This window comes from Mirounga leonina, unplaced genomic scaffold (genome assembly GCF_011800145.1).
Source record: "Mirounga leonina isolate KUSES-001 unplaced genomic scaffold, KU_Mleo_1.0 Mir_150, whole genome shotgun sequence".
NCBI lineage: Eukaryota > Metazoa > Chordata > Mammalia > Carnivora > Phocidae > Mirounga > Mirounga leonina.
Window position 1 is genome coordinate 9,376,490 of NW_023270374.1, and position 16,611 is coordinate 9,393,100.

Genomic DNA, 16,611 nt, shown 5'->3' on the forward strand with positions numbered 1-16,611 from the left:
ATCTATCTATCTATCTATCTATCTATCTATCTATCTATCTATCTATCTATCTATCTACAGCACTCTAGAAACAGACTGAAAGTTTATATACCAGCATATTATATGTTTATTTCTGGGATTGAGATTATGGATGATATTTTCATTTCTTCTTTTGCTTGTTTTTTTTTTTCATATAATAAACACCCATTACTGTTAAAATAAGAAAATAAATGTAAGCAATAAAAATATTTTAACCTTTTCCCTAGTAAATAAAAAAAAAAATCAGGAATTTATCCTGAGGAACTGATCATAGAAATACACAGAGATTTATTTAAAATGTATGTACTGCATTTCCTTATTATTTATAATAGAGAGAAAACTGTAAATAACAAAATAATCTAACATTAGAACACTGGCTATGTAAATTGTCAGACAACCATATGATGAAATACTATGCCTCCAATAAAAATCATGCCTTTGAGGAATATTTAAAGACACAGGAAAATATTCATGGTGCACTGTTAACTAAAAAATCAGAATGAGGACATTTTTTCATTATTTACTCCTTAAAGAGAAAATGATCATAGGTTTTTCCCTTTTATATTTTCCTGAATTTTAAAATATTTTACAATAAATATGTATTATTCTTATAGGCAGAAAAAATAAATAATTGTTATATTAAAAATAGAATAAAATACTATTTTTAGGAGGATTATCTAAATGTAAATATCACTTAAATATCAGCTGGGAGTAAACAATAATAAAGTTGTTCTCCTCTCCCCTGCTACACACATACACCTTTTTCTCTTGCTTATGAGTCTTAGGTTACCCTTTTGTGAAATGAAGAATATATTGTACATAAGTGTAAAACATTGAGTGCCAGAGACACTCCATACATCTTAGTTCTTTCCCCTTCACTGAGCTGCCAGAGAGCAGTGACTTTGATTTCACACTTCAGACTCTTAAAATCCAAGAGTGATAACTTGGGTGTTACAGTGTATCCAGACACTCTACAGATCTGGTTGAAACAATGCAGATCCAGGACTTGGGATAGCTTTGTCCCACCTTGGTGAGTAGTGGTGAGGACCCTTAGTAAGCCTTAGCCTTAGTTAACACTACCCTTAGTGGTGAGGGATGATAGGCACCAAGAATAGAAAAAGACTGAAAAAAATTAGACTGCAAAAGTCTGAGAGGAATTTCATGGGTGGTACAATGTTTTCTTTCTCTGCAACAATTATGTTTTCTTTCTCTGCAACGATTTAGACAAGGAAGAGAAACATGGTCAGAGGCATCGGGAGCCAACATCATTTGACCAGACTTACAGGAACCGATGGTTGGGACCATGTATTCTCATCTCTTGCACATGCCCGAATCCGCTTCCTCACACCTAACTTCATCCTTTCTCTTTTGTTCTCCTTGCAGGGCTGACTCCTGTTTTAGCTTTGCTCTTATTCTACAGAAATTGTGACATCTAGGGGGCCTGCCACCAGTTTAAGGGTTAAGAAATCCTTTGCCAGGTGACATCACACTTCTTAAACACCAAAACAGCAATGATGTGACTTACAGAGCTCCAAAGGAATACAAGCTCGGGTGTGCATGCACCTGAGTATTAACCGATTTTTCTTTTAATATTAATGAGCATATGATTTGGTCTACTTGACCTTCAAATTCAAATTAGGTACTGATTAAATAATAAGACAGGAGAATTGGGATGTGTTGAAACAGCACATTTTTTTTTTTTCCTCCAGGAAAGTGCCTTGGTCTTGGCTGTGAGTAAGGATGAGCTATTGAGTGTTGAGACAACTAGAACAGAGAGTTCTTGAATTAAGGAGAATGACTATATTTTAAATAATAGAGGTAATAATAATAATAATAAAAATAAAAACTTTGCAGCAATTTTAAAAGCGATCTTATAACGGCAGAGCTCATAAATAGTCCCAGTGTCACCAAGGAGGAGATATATTTCTGCATGAAAGTTAATAATGGCAAATGCTTGAAATGAATCCTCAACACATGTGACTGCCTTCTAATCTCAACTTGATCTCAGTCTTGGAGGATTTCAATGGCAAATTCATTTCTTTTTTGTTCTAAGCTATGTATATGTCAGTCAAGATGCCAGTTCTACATGATTAGACACTTGGTCTAAGCTTTGTACTGACTGATAATCAAAAACAGTGTTCTCGTGTGTATGCTATTTCAGAAGGAAAAGGCAAAAATCCTATCTTATATGTTCTATTTTTAATTGAAACTGGATTACATGTTAATGTGGATTTGAAAACACTTTTCCTTCCCCAAGATCAAGAGGTTAATGGATATTAACAATTTATTTCAGTAAAATCCTTAAAATTCACATTTAATCTTACTAGGGAATTGCATTTGTGATATGTGATAGAACTTGTTGGAGTCACCACCATTAAAAGTTTTATGTAAAAAAAAACAAAAACAAAAACAAAAACCCTAAAAGTATTCTGAGAAATTGATTGTAGCATGAGCAATTAATGGTGTGAGATCCTAAAAGCATCAAGAAACATCACAAACAGTGTGTTTATATAAGGGTGTAATATCTCTAAACCAAACAGCTCAACAGGAAAAATCTCAGCTTGAAGTACTTAAATTAGATTATCTCTTGTTTCCTAAACTCTGCCATTCAGCTTCATGACATTAAAATTTTTTTTTATCACAAGCTAAATGACTGGAATGTCCAAAATTATTTGCCTAAAATGAACACCACTTTTGTCTTTCCACTGAGACTGAGTCAGGTTTATTTCTCTCTCTAAGATGACCTGGTGTTTCTTATCAGAACCTATGTGGATATCTACATTACTACATTTTTAGATATACCAAATGGCTTTAAAACCAGGGATGTAAGAACACATATCTGAGTAATATGAAAGAAGTGCTAAGGAATTCATTTAAAAAGTGCAATGATCAAAAAAAGGATGACTGAAAATTACAGCATGGTATATGCTTGTTGAGCAACCCAGTTCCCCCTATAGGAATGAAGAATTTATTCTCCCAGGTGCAGGCAGCCCTCATTCATCTCTGGCTTCCAGGATTACCTCAATGGAAGATCTCTGCCTCACCGAAGGCACACCCCCTTCCCAAGGCACCCAGTATCAGGTGACTTACCAATGGAAGGTCTTACTGACCTGACTCTTTCATCCAGATGAGACATCTCAGAAGAAGGGTCATGCTATCTTCAGCTAGCTGTGGCCTCTGTTGATAATGCCTTTCAGCTCAACTTCCCTCTCTACCCAGTTCTGCTTTGACCCTTTCTCTTTCACAGGTGGAAAGGCTCTTGGAATCAGAGCTCTGCTTAATAAATGTTTGTTTCCTAATCTCCATCACAGAGTTTGTCTTTGGGGAGCCCAATCTGTACACGTGCCAGCTGAAAAGTTTGAGCAATTGACATGTGTATATGGTATTTTTCGAGGTAGATACTATTATTGTCTTCACTCCACGGAGGAGAAGACTAAAGCATAAAGAGGTTAATTACCTGTCATTATTTGTTAATTCCTTGAGTTACTTGTCAAAGGTTACATCAATTTTGAGTGGCAGAGACAGGATTTAAGCTTCAACCATCTAGCCCCAGAGTTCACAATGCTAGCAACTACTCTCATTACGCAGGACACCTCATTTAGGAAAACCCACTTACCAGACAACACAAAATGAAATGAATTATGCAAACAGCTGAGTATTAAAATTGTAAAACAACTTTGATTTTCTAAATACTGATTCAAGGAATAGCAAGTATCAATGTCAAGTATAGATCTATTTTCATATCACTCCAAACTGAAACAAATGCATTCAGCATATTTATCTAAAAGTTCCAAGTAGATTGCATGGGTTTACCAGATGTCCATTTGTATAAATAACAATCTAGTCTATAGAGTGGTTTTTAATAGCAACCAATGACAGATATAAAATAATAATACCTTTTTGTTTGGGGACAGTTAATCAGGGTGAATGAAAGAAAAAAAAGGACTATTACATTCAGATAATTTTTTTAACTCTATCATCTGCACATGAATGTCCCCACTATTTCTCCCTCAAATTTTTTTTCCCAGAACCTAAATATGATTTTTCTTTACTTTTTTCTTCTTCTGGGTATACCTGGTTCTGCAACATTTTCTCATAGTAACTGTTCATAGAATGAGGGATGATGCTCCCGCCAAAGATTTATTTCTGTAGATTCCTTTTAACATTTTTTCTTTCTTATTATGTCTGGATAATGGAGCCCCCTGGTAGGTGGTTCCCAAATGCCACTCCTCTGAACTTATTCCTAATGAGTAGTTGTAAACAGTAGAACTGCCTAATTTTGGTGTTTTAAATAAGCAATCTTCCTTGAACATAATTTCTTTGATTATTTTTCTTACTTAATAAACAGTTACTTTTCAGAGGAACAAATATAAATGTATATATAAATTCTGAAAGGGCAGATATGGAATAAAACAGAGTGGGCATGATATTTGATTGGGTTGGAAATAGAGGTGCTTAAAGAGAATTAGATAGATTTGCTCACTGCTTCATTTTCCCATATAAACAAAATCCAATGGTCTTCTATGAGCTTGTGAGTTTTAGATGTAGTAAGCGGTCTCATACCTTCATCTTTACAGACTTCAACGGCCTCTTCTGAAGCAGGGCTGGGCCCAGTTGCAGCGTTGACACCGTCTATACAGCAGAAAGAGAAACACTGCCTCAGAGTTAATACTGTCAAAATGGAGTTTCCCTGCCTGTGTCATGTCCCTCTCCACTCCACCAAGGAAGTATGAACCTGTTTAATGCTCTAATATATGGAGTGGTCTTTGAAGGGTTTAGGGTTTATGACTCTCTTTTATAATTAATGGACAGGATCCGTTAAACCAGAGCCCAATGACAACAAACTATTTTTTGGTGAAGAATACTATTTGTTGGTCCTATTTTGCTTTGGCATTTTGCTTTTTCCCCACCTCTAGAAGAATGGTACATTTCTTTTAGTGAATGATTGTGAAGCATATCCTTGCAAGTTTCTACAAAGTGCTTTTATGTGTGTGTTTTTAAAGTTTGGTTTTTCTTAGCACAGCACTTCTGCTCTGTTATGCCAGGAGCATGTCTGATGGCTGTCAACGCCCAGGAGGGGATCATTTGTAGGAAGGCACCAAAAGCCATTTGGAGATTTCACATCACCCAAACACAGAGTGGGGGCTAAGGAACTTGGAGGTCCCTCTCCCCCTCACGATGGCAATGAACCTCATCAAGTTGATCTTTCCTCTCAGTATCACAGGCACCACAATGACTCCACTCGTATCTAGCTTCCAGGATAATAGATGATTAACTAACATTAAAATAGCAGATTTAATATATGAAGGATTATCAAAATCATTTGGAATGGTTAATATTTGACAACTGAAGAAGGGATTGAAAAGAAATATACATTCTTCATGTAGTAACAAGGTTATGGAACTCAAGAGGACTCACACACCCATGACAATTAACATTTGAAGACAAACTGCATATTTTCTAGCATCTCTTTCATTCTTAATGCATATGACTATTACTTGCAGGTTATGTCTCTATTGGAAGAGAGAATAAAATTTTTAGTAGGGGAATAATTGGAGAGGATAAATCACTTTCTTTTGGTAGGCGATAATCTCCTATAAAAAGAAAAAAAACAAACAGAAGACTATTAACCTTCCCCTGGTGTTACATCTTCCCATTTGCCCTTCCTTTCACAATACAACTCCCTAAAAGGGCTGTCTGAGTTATTGTTCTGTACTTCCTCACTTCATAGTCTCTCCATAACTCACTCCATTGGCTCCAGTACTCCTCCGAGATTCTCTGAGGGAAGATGCCAATGACTTCCCTTTGCCAAATCCAATGGTCATTTCTCTTTTCTCATCTTAGTTGATTTCTCAGTAGTATTTCACAGTCTTAACTCTGTTCTTTCTGAAACACTTTCTTTATTCTGTTGCCACCTATCTGGATGTCTTGGTGTCTCAAGCCCATTATTTTCTTTATTTATATGCTCTTTCTAGTGAATCTCACCCAGAACCATGGTTTTATTTTTTAAATGTTTATTTTTTTTTTCAGAACCACTATTTTAAACCTCATTTACATGCCACGTGAATCTCAAACCTGTTTCTCAGTCAACATCTCTCCAGAATCATCATCTAATCTATCTAACTAGCTAGCTTCTTGACATCCCATATGGCCAAATTTACCATGGAAAAAACGGAACTATTAACTTTCTCAACAAAAACTATGCCTGGTGGCCAGTCTTCCAAATATTAGCAAGTGGCACCATCATCCACAAAGTTCCTGATGCTAAAAATCTGGGAGTTATCCTAGATTCCTCTTTCCCCCATACCCTACATCCAAATCCATCAGCACATCCTGTTATCTTTATGTCTGCAATATGACACATCAATCCATTTTGTCTCCATTGCCAGAAACTGTCACCATTTCTTCCTGCTATAGCCTTCTAACTGGTCTCTGGTTCTTGTGACCCACTTTTACTCACAGGCAAACTGAGCTTGTTAAAACTTCAAAACTTCCACTGGCTTCTCTTTGTAGTTCTAATAAAATCAAATATTATACAGTCAGACATTATCTGGTCCTATGATTTTTTTTAACCAAATCTTACACCATGTTCTGCCTAACGCATCATGCTCCAGCCACTCTGACCTTCTTTCTCCAACATGGTAGAATTGGTCTTGAGGCATTTGCATCACCTGGTCCCTCCATCTAGAATGCTCTTCCACTGGTGAAGAGATCCTCATTGAGATTTTATTTAATATCCCTTCCTCAGGGAGTCCTTCCCAAATCCAGCCAATGGAAAGTTGCCTTCTCAGTGTTCCTTCTACCTACCTCATTTCTCCACAAGGCTTTTATCACCATCTTGTGTGTTTTTGTTTATTGTTTATTTCTGAATTTCACCCCCCTCCCACTGCCAACCCCACCAGAATATAAGCTTCAAGGAGGCAGGGACATTGTCTTTATGGTTTTCTGTTGTATCTCAGGGCCCAGAACAGTGCCTGAGTCACATAGACCCTTGATATGTATTCGTGAAATGACTATTTGAAAATAATGATGTACTATGTGCTGGCTAATTGAACATGATAATAATAAAAAATGACTATTTGAGGAATATTATCTACAAACTTTGATTTGATTTGATCTTGACAGTAGTCAGAACTGTGCTGGCTTGAGATTGTGTGTTTTTCATGATGTGGAAGAGGCCTGCAGTTACATAATCAAAATTGAAGTTGGAAATCATATTGAAGATAAAGGAGGTATTTATATTTTGAAAGAACAACAGTAGATCAAAAGGGCTTTATTGACCAGGACCTCATCTTTGATTTTTCTGCACTTGGATTAAGGAGGCTATGAAATGAGCCAGAGCAGATATAACCATGTATATTGACAACAGACCAGATCAGAGATGAATCCTGACATGACTTGGGCCAGTCAGTGGGCTCACTTGGAAGAGGAAGAGGAGCTTCTCAGGGGTGCATTTAGGACTATTCTTTACCTTGAGAGGTAAACATACTGCGATGATAATGCTATCAATCCAAGGTGTGCAGAAGAGGACTGAAGCCCCACCACTCTCTGCTGACAGGTGATCCCAAATCCAAAAAGAAACCACCTGTTCTCAACTTACTAGCTAAAAAAGGATGAATAAACAAAACACAGGCAGATGTGTGCGTGTGTGCGTGTGTGTGTGTGTGTGTGTGTGTGTGTGTGAGAACAAGGGTGGGAAAAAATCTATGCTGATCGAGATAGTTGGGGACAGAACAGTGAGGGAATAAAACCTGTGAAATCTCACCATTCAGAGAATGGCCTCAGCTGTCAGCAGTTAGTTGACTAATACTTGTCAATGGCAAACAGTGAAAACAGTGACAGCTTCTCACATAAGACTCATCTTCCACGGTGCATAATGATGTGTGGGTTGGGAACTGGGGTGGGGTGGGGTGGATAACAACAGTCTGCTGTATCAGAAATTCATTTCATTGCAAGGACTACATTTCGGCCAAGGGAGCCAGCTGACCCAGCGGCAACTACACAAGGTCCTTGCTGCTTTGCTTCAGTGCTTTCTCTGATTGGCCTTCTTCAATTCCATCTTCCAGGTTAATAATAAAAGATTCCAGTTCTCTAGGAAAAGTTCCAAGGTTAATGTAGGAAGTTTTCAGTGAAAAACTTATCACACTACTGGTTGATTTCCAAGAGCTCAGCATATGGCCCAGGACGTGACTGGCACACATCAGACGGAGCCCACTGTTTCAAAAACGCGCCTCTGTGGGGCTCATTAGGACTTGGAGACTAAAGGAAAGAAGGATATTTTGATTTGGGTGGTGGTGTTGATAACGGCATAACTGTGCCTATCGGCCTTTTAAAGGAGAGCGTGCCTGAGGACACGTTTACAAATGGATAAGAAGAGATGAGAAGCTAAAGACTCTTCTGAGTCTTAACTTCTACTTCACTTAAAGCTATTCCATTCAGAATCTACAGTAGAGAATCTATAAACATCCAGTGAACACATCTGTTCTTAGGGAACAGAGGAGATGTCAGGAAGGCTTTGGATCTCACTTTAGGTCTGGTTGTGAGGTAACCAGGTTTCATGACACTGTCTCCTACCACACGTAAAGAAACAACCAGAAACACAGCTCTTCAAAGTTCAATGCAAAGTAGTAAAGAACATTCTACTCCTCATGGAGGGAAAGCCTCTAATTTATTTACTTTAAACATTTTCATTTTATTCCCCCAAAACTAAATCTACTAATTTTGACCTGTCCTGAGGTAGCCAAGTTCTGAGTTGGCACTTCCAACCTCTGCCCATTGTTCTTAGAGCATTTCTAAGCAAAGTGTTGTTGCACAGAAGAAAAGTGGAATTGGTGAATGAGGAATGAGAATGCACCCTTCTGACTGGAAGCGTTGTCTTCCAGTGGGACTGGTGGCTTCCTGAGGGAGACCTAAATGAACACTGCAGTCAACCAGTGAAAAGCTATAACATGTCTAGAAAACAACATTTGAGTAAAGTTATTGTTCACCTCTGTGGATGAGGCCTAGGAGACTCCTCAAAAGAAATCTGAGCCCACCTGCTTCTTGGCTCTGCCCTTCCATTTCTTCTGTACTTTGTTTTTCCTCTGGACTGTTCTCATCTTTCAAGAAAACCACAGAGGGGGGAAAAATACATCAAGTCAATTTATGAAATACCTCTTTAGGGCTAATATGCAGCACTGAAATTAATTGTAACCAATGTAGCATGACTCCCAAAGCAAGGCAGAGAGATGAATCAGAGGCATGAAACAGAGAAATTACCTATATAAATAGGTACATTTATACTTGTCCCTTCTCACCTGATTTGCTTGATGAAATGTAGTACCACAGTAAACAAAATTCACTCAGCACTCCTACAATATTTCTCTCCTTGCACAGCATTTCCCAAAATGCAGTACTGATCTTAATTCGAATCTGCTTTTCTCCCTTGACTCAAGCAATATGCACCGTGTAAGTAAATTTGCTTGATTAAGTTTCTATGACTTCTTTTCCTGTTTGATATATGTTGCAAAAAATATCTATTTTTACCTAGCTTACACATGACAGTCTAACACATCTAAGCTATGAAATATTTTGTCTTGAACAGACTATGTTGGTCAAGTATACACCACGGTACATAACTCCTTGAAAAACAAATCACTGGGCAGGGGCAGTGATGGTTGTATACTAGAAACTGGTTAACATTTTCTTTTGGCTTAAAATGTGTAATATATACCAGTGGATTGATGGGTAGAAGAAAATAAACTTTTCAAAGGCAAATAAAGGCAGGATTTTCTATCTCATTGCTGAGATTGTTTCCAAATCTCTTCGTTTGGAAAAAAAAAATTTTTAAAGATTTTATTTATTTGACAGAGAGACACAGTGAGAGAGGGAACACAAGCAGGGGGAGTATGAGAAGGAGAAGCAGGCTTCCTGCTGAGCAGAGACCCTGGGATCATGACCTGAGCCGAAGGCAGATGCTTAACGACTGAGCCACCTGGGGGCCCCTGGAAAATTTTTTAAAAAGAAAAATTTATATAAAGACACAGGAATGAAACATAAAACATGTCAAGGACAGAAAACAGAAGCAGAAGTGACTGACATATATTACTATGGGTTAAAGATGGCCGCAGATCCTTTGTCTCTCAATAAGTGGAATCTAGCTCTCCTCTCCTCGAATCTGGACTGGTTCCGTGACTAGATCAATGAAATGTGGAAATGATGTTCTGGGACCTCTAAGTCAAGGCTTCAGAGGAGTAGCAGCTTCTACCTTCTCCCTCTGGGAAGCCAGTCACCACATTGTAGAGATGCTCAGGCTAGCCGACCGAGAGAGGCACACAGAAAGAGAGAAGTGCCATATGATGAAGCACCAAGGGGCTAGACACGTGGGGGGTCCTTCTGCACCTTCCACCCCAGCCCAACTGCCTGCCACACACAGCCAAACCATGACCTCAGCCAATGCCACAAGGAGCTGAAGAATCACCCAGCTGAGCCCTTTGAAAAGTCCTGACCCATCACCAGGCTCAGATCACTTAACTTTGTGTTGCTTGAGTGCCTTGACCCACCATCCATTACTACTACTACGAGCTCTTAATCCAGAGGCAAGAGGATGGGGAATCCTCCCTAGAGGAGGACTCAAATAGTAGAGCTCAAACAATAGCCTTAGAAGCAATGGGGGAAACATTTCACCAAGGATCTGAAAAAGAACGAACTGAAGAGAGTTGCAGATGGGAAAACATTTCGAATTGACTTGAATGAAAGAAAAAGTTTATAATGGAGTGACATAGATAGATAGGAAGATGATAGATAAATAAGAGTGGCATTCTGAAGTAGGGAAGAAATGCTACCAATGACTACATAAGTATGTGTATAGTTCGCTCTGCCCAACAGCTGTGCTATTTGTCCTGGGGGATACAGTCTAACTTTTAACAGGAGGACCCGAGGCAGCTGAGCAGCTACCTACGTCTGATGTTCTAAATGGCATATTTACAGTACCGCTTAATGGTTTGACATTTGCTCTGTTCTTGTTCTCCAAGCAGACGACGGCATTGGCTTTTGCTCTGGGAAGGAAACAGCCATCCTTGCTGCACCTGCTCCCTTCACAAGGCTAAGTGGGTGCTACCGCATGTGTTAAAAACATAGGTCAGTATTTTCCCCCCTTCCTCCCACCAAATGGAGTCAGAATCAAGCAAGAGGAATCTACCAGCTTTTCTGTCTCCCCCAGTGGACAGTCTTTTACTGAGATTTCACAGTAGGCTTGAAGTCTGCAGTGACAGGCTGCCTTTAAAATTAGTCTGGTTACCACATCTCCTATAGAGTGAAAAGCCTTCTTGTGGTGAGAGGAAGATAAGAAGGGAAAGAGAAACAACAATTAAGTGACAGGAAGGTGAGGAGTTGGTTCTAGCAGTTCGAAATGCATGAGAAGGACATTTCTGGTCAGACCCCCAAATCCAGCTTTATAACAATAAAAACCAGTCTGTTTTCCTAAGGTTTCGCGCCTGGGTTTTTAGCCCTATGCATATGCATGCTGTCCCACTCCCTAACACAGCCACCCGAGCGGCATGATTTTGGCTCTTACTTTGAGCCTTGATTGCAGGATCCACTTGCAGTATTTCTTCCCTTAAGAAGAAAACTCAAGAAACAGTTGGTATGTTTATTACTGAGTAAGTGCATTCCAGAAAAATTCTGGGTTTGCCCTTTGAGTAACGTGCCTTCGGATGACAAGGTTTAGGTACGTTGCTTTCATCCATCTCCAGACAGTGCATCCTCAGAGCCAGCAGGGGGGGCCAGTGTAGAAGTCTCGCTTTCTAAGCAAGCATTCTCCGGCAATTGGATTAACATTCATTTCACTCTTTCAGGACATTTTGGCTGGCTTATAACTTTCCATCCATTTAAAATGCCTCAGATGAGTGGGTTCTTACTGAAACAGTGGTCTTCCACTGGTAGGGAAAAAAATCCCATTACACAGTTACCGGTAAGTATTTATTTGATAAGGACAAGATTTCCTTTTCATCAGCCTTGTCTGTCTAGAGATCTTCACAGGAAGCCCATAAACAATAAAAAGTTAAGTAGAGTGGTGAATATAAACTTGTGGTTTTTAGAAGGGATTTAAAAGGCTTACAATAAATGTGAAGAAATATGGGGAAGTGACAGGCAATTTTGTTAGCTTAAAAAATGTCATGCAGAAGCTAATTTCTCATAGTTAGTATGACTTTAAGATCTCATATTTATTTCAGATAATAAATTGCCATAGCATTCATGGTGGGAGTCACATAACACTTTATTTTCTCATGCCAAAAAGCACAGTAACCTGTGAGCATTCTAGTTGTTGCATAATTTTTTGTTTCTCTAGTATTCGTATCCTGCTCTCCACTCTTTCAACCCATATTTATTGAGCATGTACTATATGTAAGGATATTTCAGGAATTTTATAGAAATAAAAATAAGAGACTCCTGCTGTCAACTGAATTCATGGAGGCAGTAGGAATGCATCATTTGTTGGATGATGACAAGAACATAATCCATGTTTATTTCTATATAAAAGAGATGTATACAAGGGCAAACTCTCAAAGGCATGGACACAGGTTGCTATCCTGATAGGTGTGGTTCTTTTTGTGAACTGTGCATGGGAAGAGAAAGGGGAAGTGAATCCGAGCAAATCCATCCCTGCTAGCCCTGCTACCGGGGAAACAACCTGATGTGTCCTACCTGTTCATATATTAATACTCTTTCTTATAGAGGTGCTGACATTTCCAGGCATAGATGAAGCATATGCCATTGAAATACAGTGGTTTGCAGATTAGATTATTGGTCCCAATTATTCAGTCCCCTGTAATGGATTGTATGGTTGGTGTTCTCCCACTGTGGGCAGAGAATCCGTCCCAACCCACTGATGTTGGACTTGACCAAGTTGCCTGATTTGGCGAGTGAAATATTAGTGGACACAATGTGAGAAAAAGGCTTAACTGTGCTGCATAATTGGACTTGGTGCCTGTGCCCCTGACATTTGCCATGACAAGAAGATGGCCCTATAGCTACTGGTTTAAAAAGGATGAGAGATACGTGGAGCAGACTTGAACCCAAGGTATGATCTGGAGCCAAGCCCAGGCAAGTCACAGTTTGAAACAGAACTGCCCAGCGGAACCCAGCCTACATCAGCTGAATGATAGTCAACTTGCAAACCTGTGAACATGAGAATAAATATTTTTGTTGTAAGGGGCTGTATTTGGGGGTCATTTGTTACACAGTATTATCATGGCAATAGCTGATTAATACAAATGGTATATTTATTATTCTCAGGTCAGGAAGGCTCAACTTTTTTTTTTTTTTTTTAAGTTAATCCTCTTTTATTTATAAAGAATTCAGTTTTTAATTTTATATTTTGGCAAAGTTGTAAGTCCTCTCTGAGAGGGAGGACCTTACTCTTGCTGTGGTGTTCTCAGCACCCTGCACAGTGCCTAAGTTCATTGGGGCTCCATAAATGCTTGTCAAGGGATTAAAAAAGAATCATTTCTCCCTAAACAGTAATTATTATTGATTATTTTGCTTGAACTGGATTTCAGTTCTCAATGTAGAAAAGGTATGTTATCTATCTGAGCCTCTGGTTGAACCTCATTAAATTGTGGGTTTGTTTTGAAATGTCAAGTGTCTTTGATTACAAGTAATGGTTCCTAAAAATCCAACGTGGTGACGGCTAGGGAGCATAGGTAACTAGAGTTCATCTGCTCTCACCACCGCCTAGGTCCAGCCTCCTTTCCCCTCTCTGCCCTGCGTTTGACAGTAGCTTCAGTTCTTCTCCTCCAGATCCGTTCTCAACCTAGAGGCCAGACAGTTTATTTTCAAATGTAAGTCAGATCATACCATTTCCCTGCTCAACTGTTGCTCAAATGCAACAAGGCTCTGTGTGGTGGAGACCACTGTGGTTTTCCCACTCTGACATTTTTCTAGAAGCCTCCCATGCACTCTGCTCCAGCCATACTGGCTGGTCTCCAAGGGTCTCTTCTCCTCTGGTCTTTCTATTGCCTGTTCCCTCTGCCTGAAGGGCTTCCAGATCCTTCAAGTCTTGGCTCAAAATGTCTCCTTTTCAATGAGGTTTATGCTGAGCACTCCACTTAAAATTACAACATCTCCCCACCCCTACACCCTCCATCCTCCTTATCTGGATTTATCATCTTCTAATATATAATGTAGGTAGGTGTTCTATTCATTGTTTATGTATATCTGCTCCCACTTGAAGGTAAGCTCCACCAAGGCAAGGATGTTTGTTTGCCTCATTGCCTGAGGTCTCCTAAGTACCCAGAATGAATACCTGATAGATGATCAATAAATATTTGTGAATTAATGAAATACGCTCTTTCCTGACCTGGCCTTGCATGGCTAGTTGACAAATTAATCAGGAAAAAAAGGGGGAAATTATCTCCTCTTCCAAGATCATTAGGTCACTTACAAAATTTGAGGTTCATATATCATGTAGGGTGGCATTTTTCAAGGAAGGTGCCCCAGACACAGAACCCAGGTTCTTGTTACAATACCCCTATCACCATTTTTTCTTTTTACTGGAAGAGTCACATTAGAGAAGGAATCCCTTGTTACAATTCAGTTATCCAGTCTAATAACTTAGGACCTCCTAGGGAGGTGGTGGAGCACACAGAGCCCATTTGGGGAAATGCTTGCTTTCCTGGCTGCCAGTACCAATTCTACTCAAAACAAATACTATTATAACCATGCCTCATTCAGAGAGGCTGTGTAAGATCCATGGTTGGTCTTCAGTTATAGGACAAAGAAGACAATCATCTTGTTCCTATTTCTTTTTTTTAAAAAAAAAGTTTTATTTATTTATTTTAGAGGGAGAGAGAGAGAGAGAGATCATGTTTAGAGGGGCAGAGAGAGAGAGGGAAGAGAGAAGCAGACTCCCCACTGAGTGCAAAGCCCGACGTGGGGCTCGATACCCCAATGACCCATGAGATCATGACCTGAGCCGAAATCAAGAGTTGGCTGCTTAACCAACTGAGCCACCCAGGTGCTCCAGTCCTATTTTTTTTCTAAGAATGTCCCCAAACAGCATACTTCTCCATGTAGAGGGAAGAGGAAATAATTGAACCTGTTATTTTTAAAGCAGACATGTCTGTTAAGGGAGACCCAAGTTATTTTTAAAGCAGACATGTCTGTTAAGGGAGACCCAATACAAGTTCAATGAAAGGAACACATGAGACTACAGTGTGCAACTGTCCCCTCCATCTATTTTGTATGATGGTAAGTAGAGTGTCAAGTGTTCAATAAGAAATTCAACCAATACCTGCTGGATGATTGAACTCTGTAGCATTTCTACAACGAAGGTATGACCCTGGCACACCTAAACTTGCCATGACATAACTTGGTATAAAAATAGCACAAGGCAATGTACCAGAGAGCTATTTTCAATATCACACACATCCTCTTAATAGATAACATACGGTTCTCCCATATGGTGTGTTAATACGAATACTTTTACCCTGATATGGTTTGCTTTTAATCCAAGGATTTCCAAGTACTTTACAAACACTATTCATTAGCACAGTCTTCCCGGGGGAAGTTGCAATGCCTCGCAGAGATACAAAGCATCCTGCATATAATCAATAACCATTAAGGAATGACAATAATAAGAAATACATTAATGTGGCCTTTTTTTTTTAATAGATTAGGAAACAAACAAATGGGAATTAAGCCATTTTCCCAAAGTCTTCTGATGACCACGGTGCAACTGAGGCTACAAATCAACTTATGCTGATGCTTATGGTTATTCTACCAGTTGACCTACATTGGTGAATTGACCATAAATTATACTGGTTTTCAGGTGTGCACATAAGCTTGTGTCTACACCATAACTGGGGAAATTATGACCAAAATAAACTTAGCCTAATAGCATTACAATGTGATTTCTTTGCTCTCTCTCTCTCAAATAAAACAACAATTGCACTTTCTATTAACTTTAAGCCCTAAGGTTAAATTTCCTTCTAAAAACTCTTTCTCTCTATTGTCATTTATGCTTCTAAATCAAGAAAACTGGTGTGCCTACACATTTGTTTAAAACAGGCACACATTGTGCTCTCTGCAGATGTTAAAACAGAACTGGCAAGATGAAACAGTTTCACTTTTTTGTTGAAGAGAAAGGATATAAAGATGTTCTTTGAATAGAAGAATCATTCCATAAATAAATTCAAAAGCTGCTCGATTTGCCATCAATTAATGTTTGGTGAGTACCTACAAAGTTCAAGATGGTGGAGAGAAAATAAACTAGGCTATGAGGAAGACAGAAGCCTTTCCTTTTGGGAGTTGATGGAAGAAAGCTGGACAGAGTGGTTTCACCAGCTGTATCACTTGCTCAAGGCGAAATTGAGGATGGAGGAAATTATTCAGAGAAAAATAAGAGATTTTTATCTTACATATGTAGATCTGAATAAGTATCAGTCATTTGAGCTGACTTAAATGAGGAAGTGCTTCAATTCTCCACTTGCTTTGCTCTTGTGGCTCTCTGGGAAGCCAGTGTTGGAGAATGTGCACGTGTTGAGAGCAGGTGTCTCTCAGGGAGGACACAGTTCAGTATACGTAGGTTTGATTGTAGGCAGTCCCACATCGTTG

The 16,611-nt window shown here is 39.1% G+C and overlaps 1 protein-coding gene across 1 annotated transcript in view; it reads right to left on the reverse strand.

Annotated features, from left to right (window-relative positions):
• The window catches only part of MACROD2 (mono-ADP ribosylhydrolase 2), a 1,406,961-nt gene that overhangs the window by 97,886 nt on the left and 1,292,464 nt on the right, over positions 1-16,611 (reverse strand). Inside the window, exons 9-10 of the mRNA XM_035005819.1 lie at positions 9,054-9,116; positions 4,582-4,650 (exon numbers count right to left, since the gene is read on the reverse strand). Of these exons, the coding sequence (XP_034861710.1) occupies positions 4,582-4,650; positions 9,054-9,116 (132 nt within the window). The remainder of the gene's footprint in view (positions 1-4,581; positions 4,651-9,053; positions 9,117-16,611) is intronic.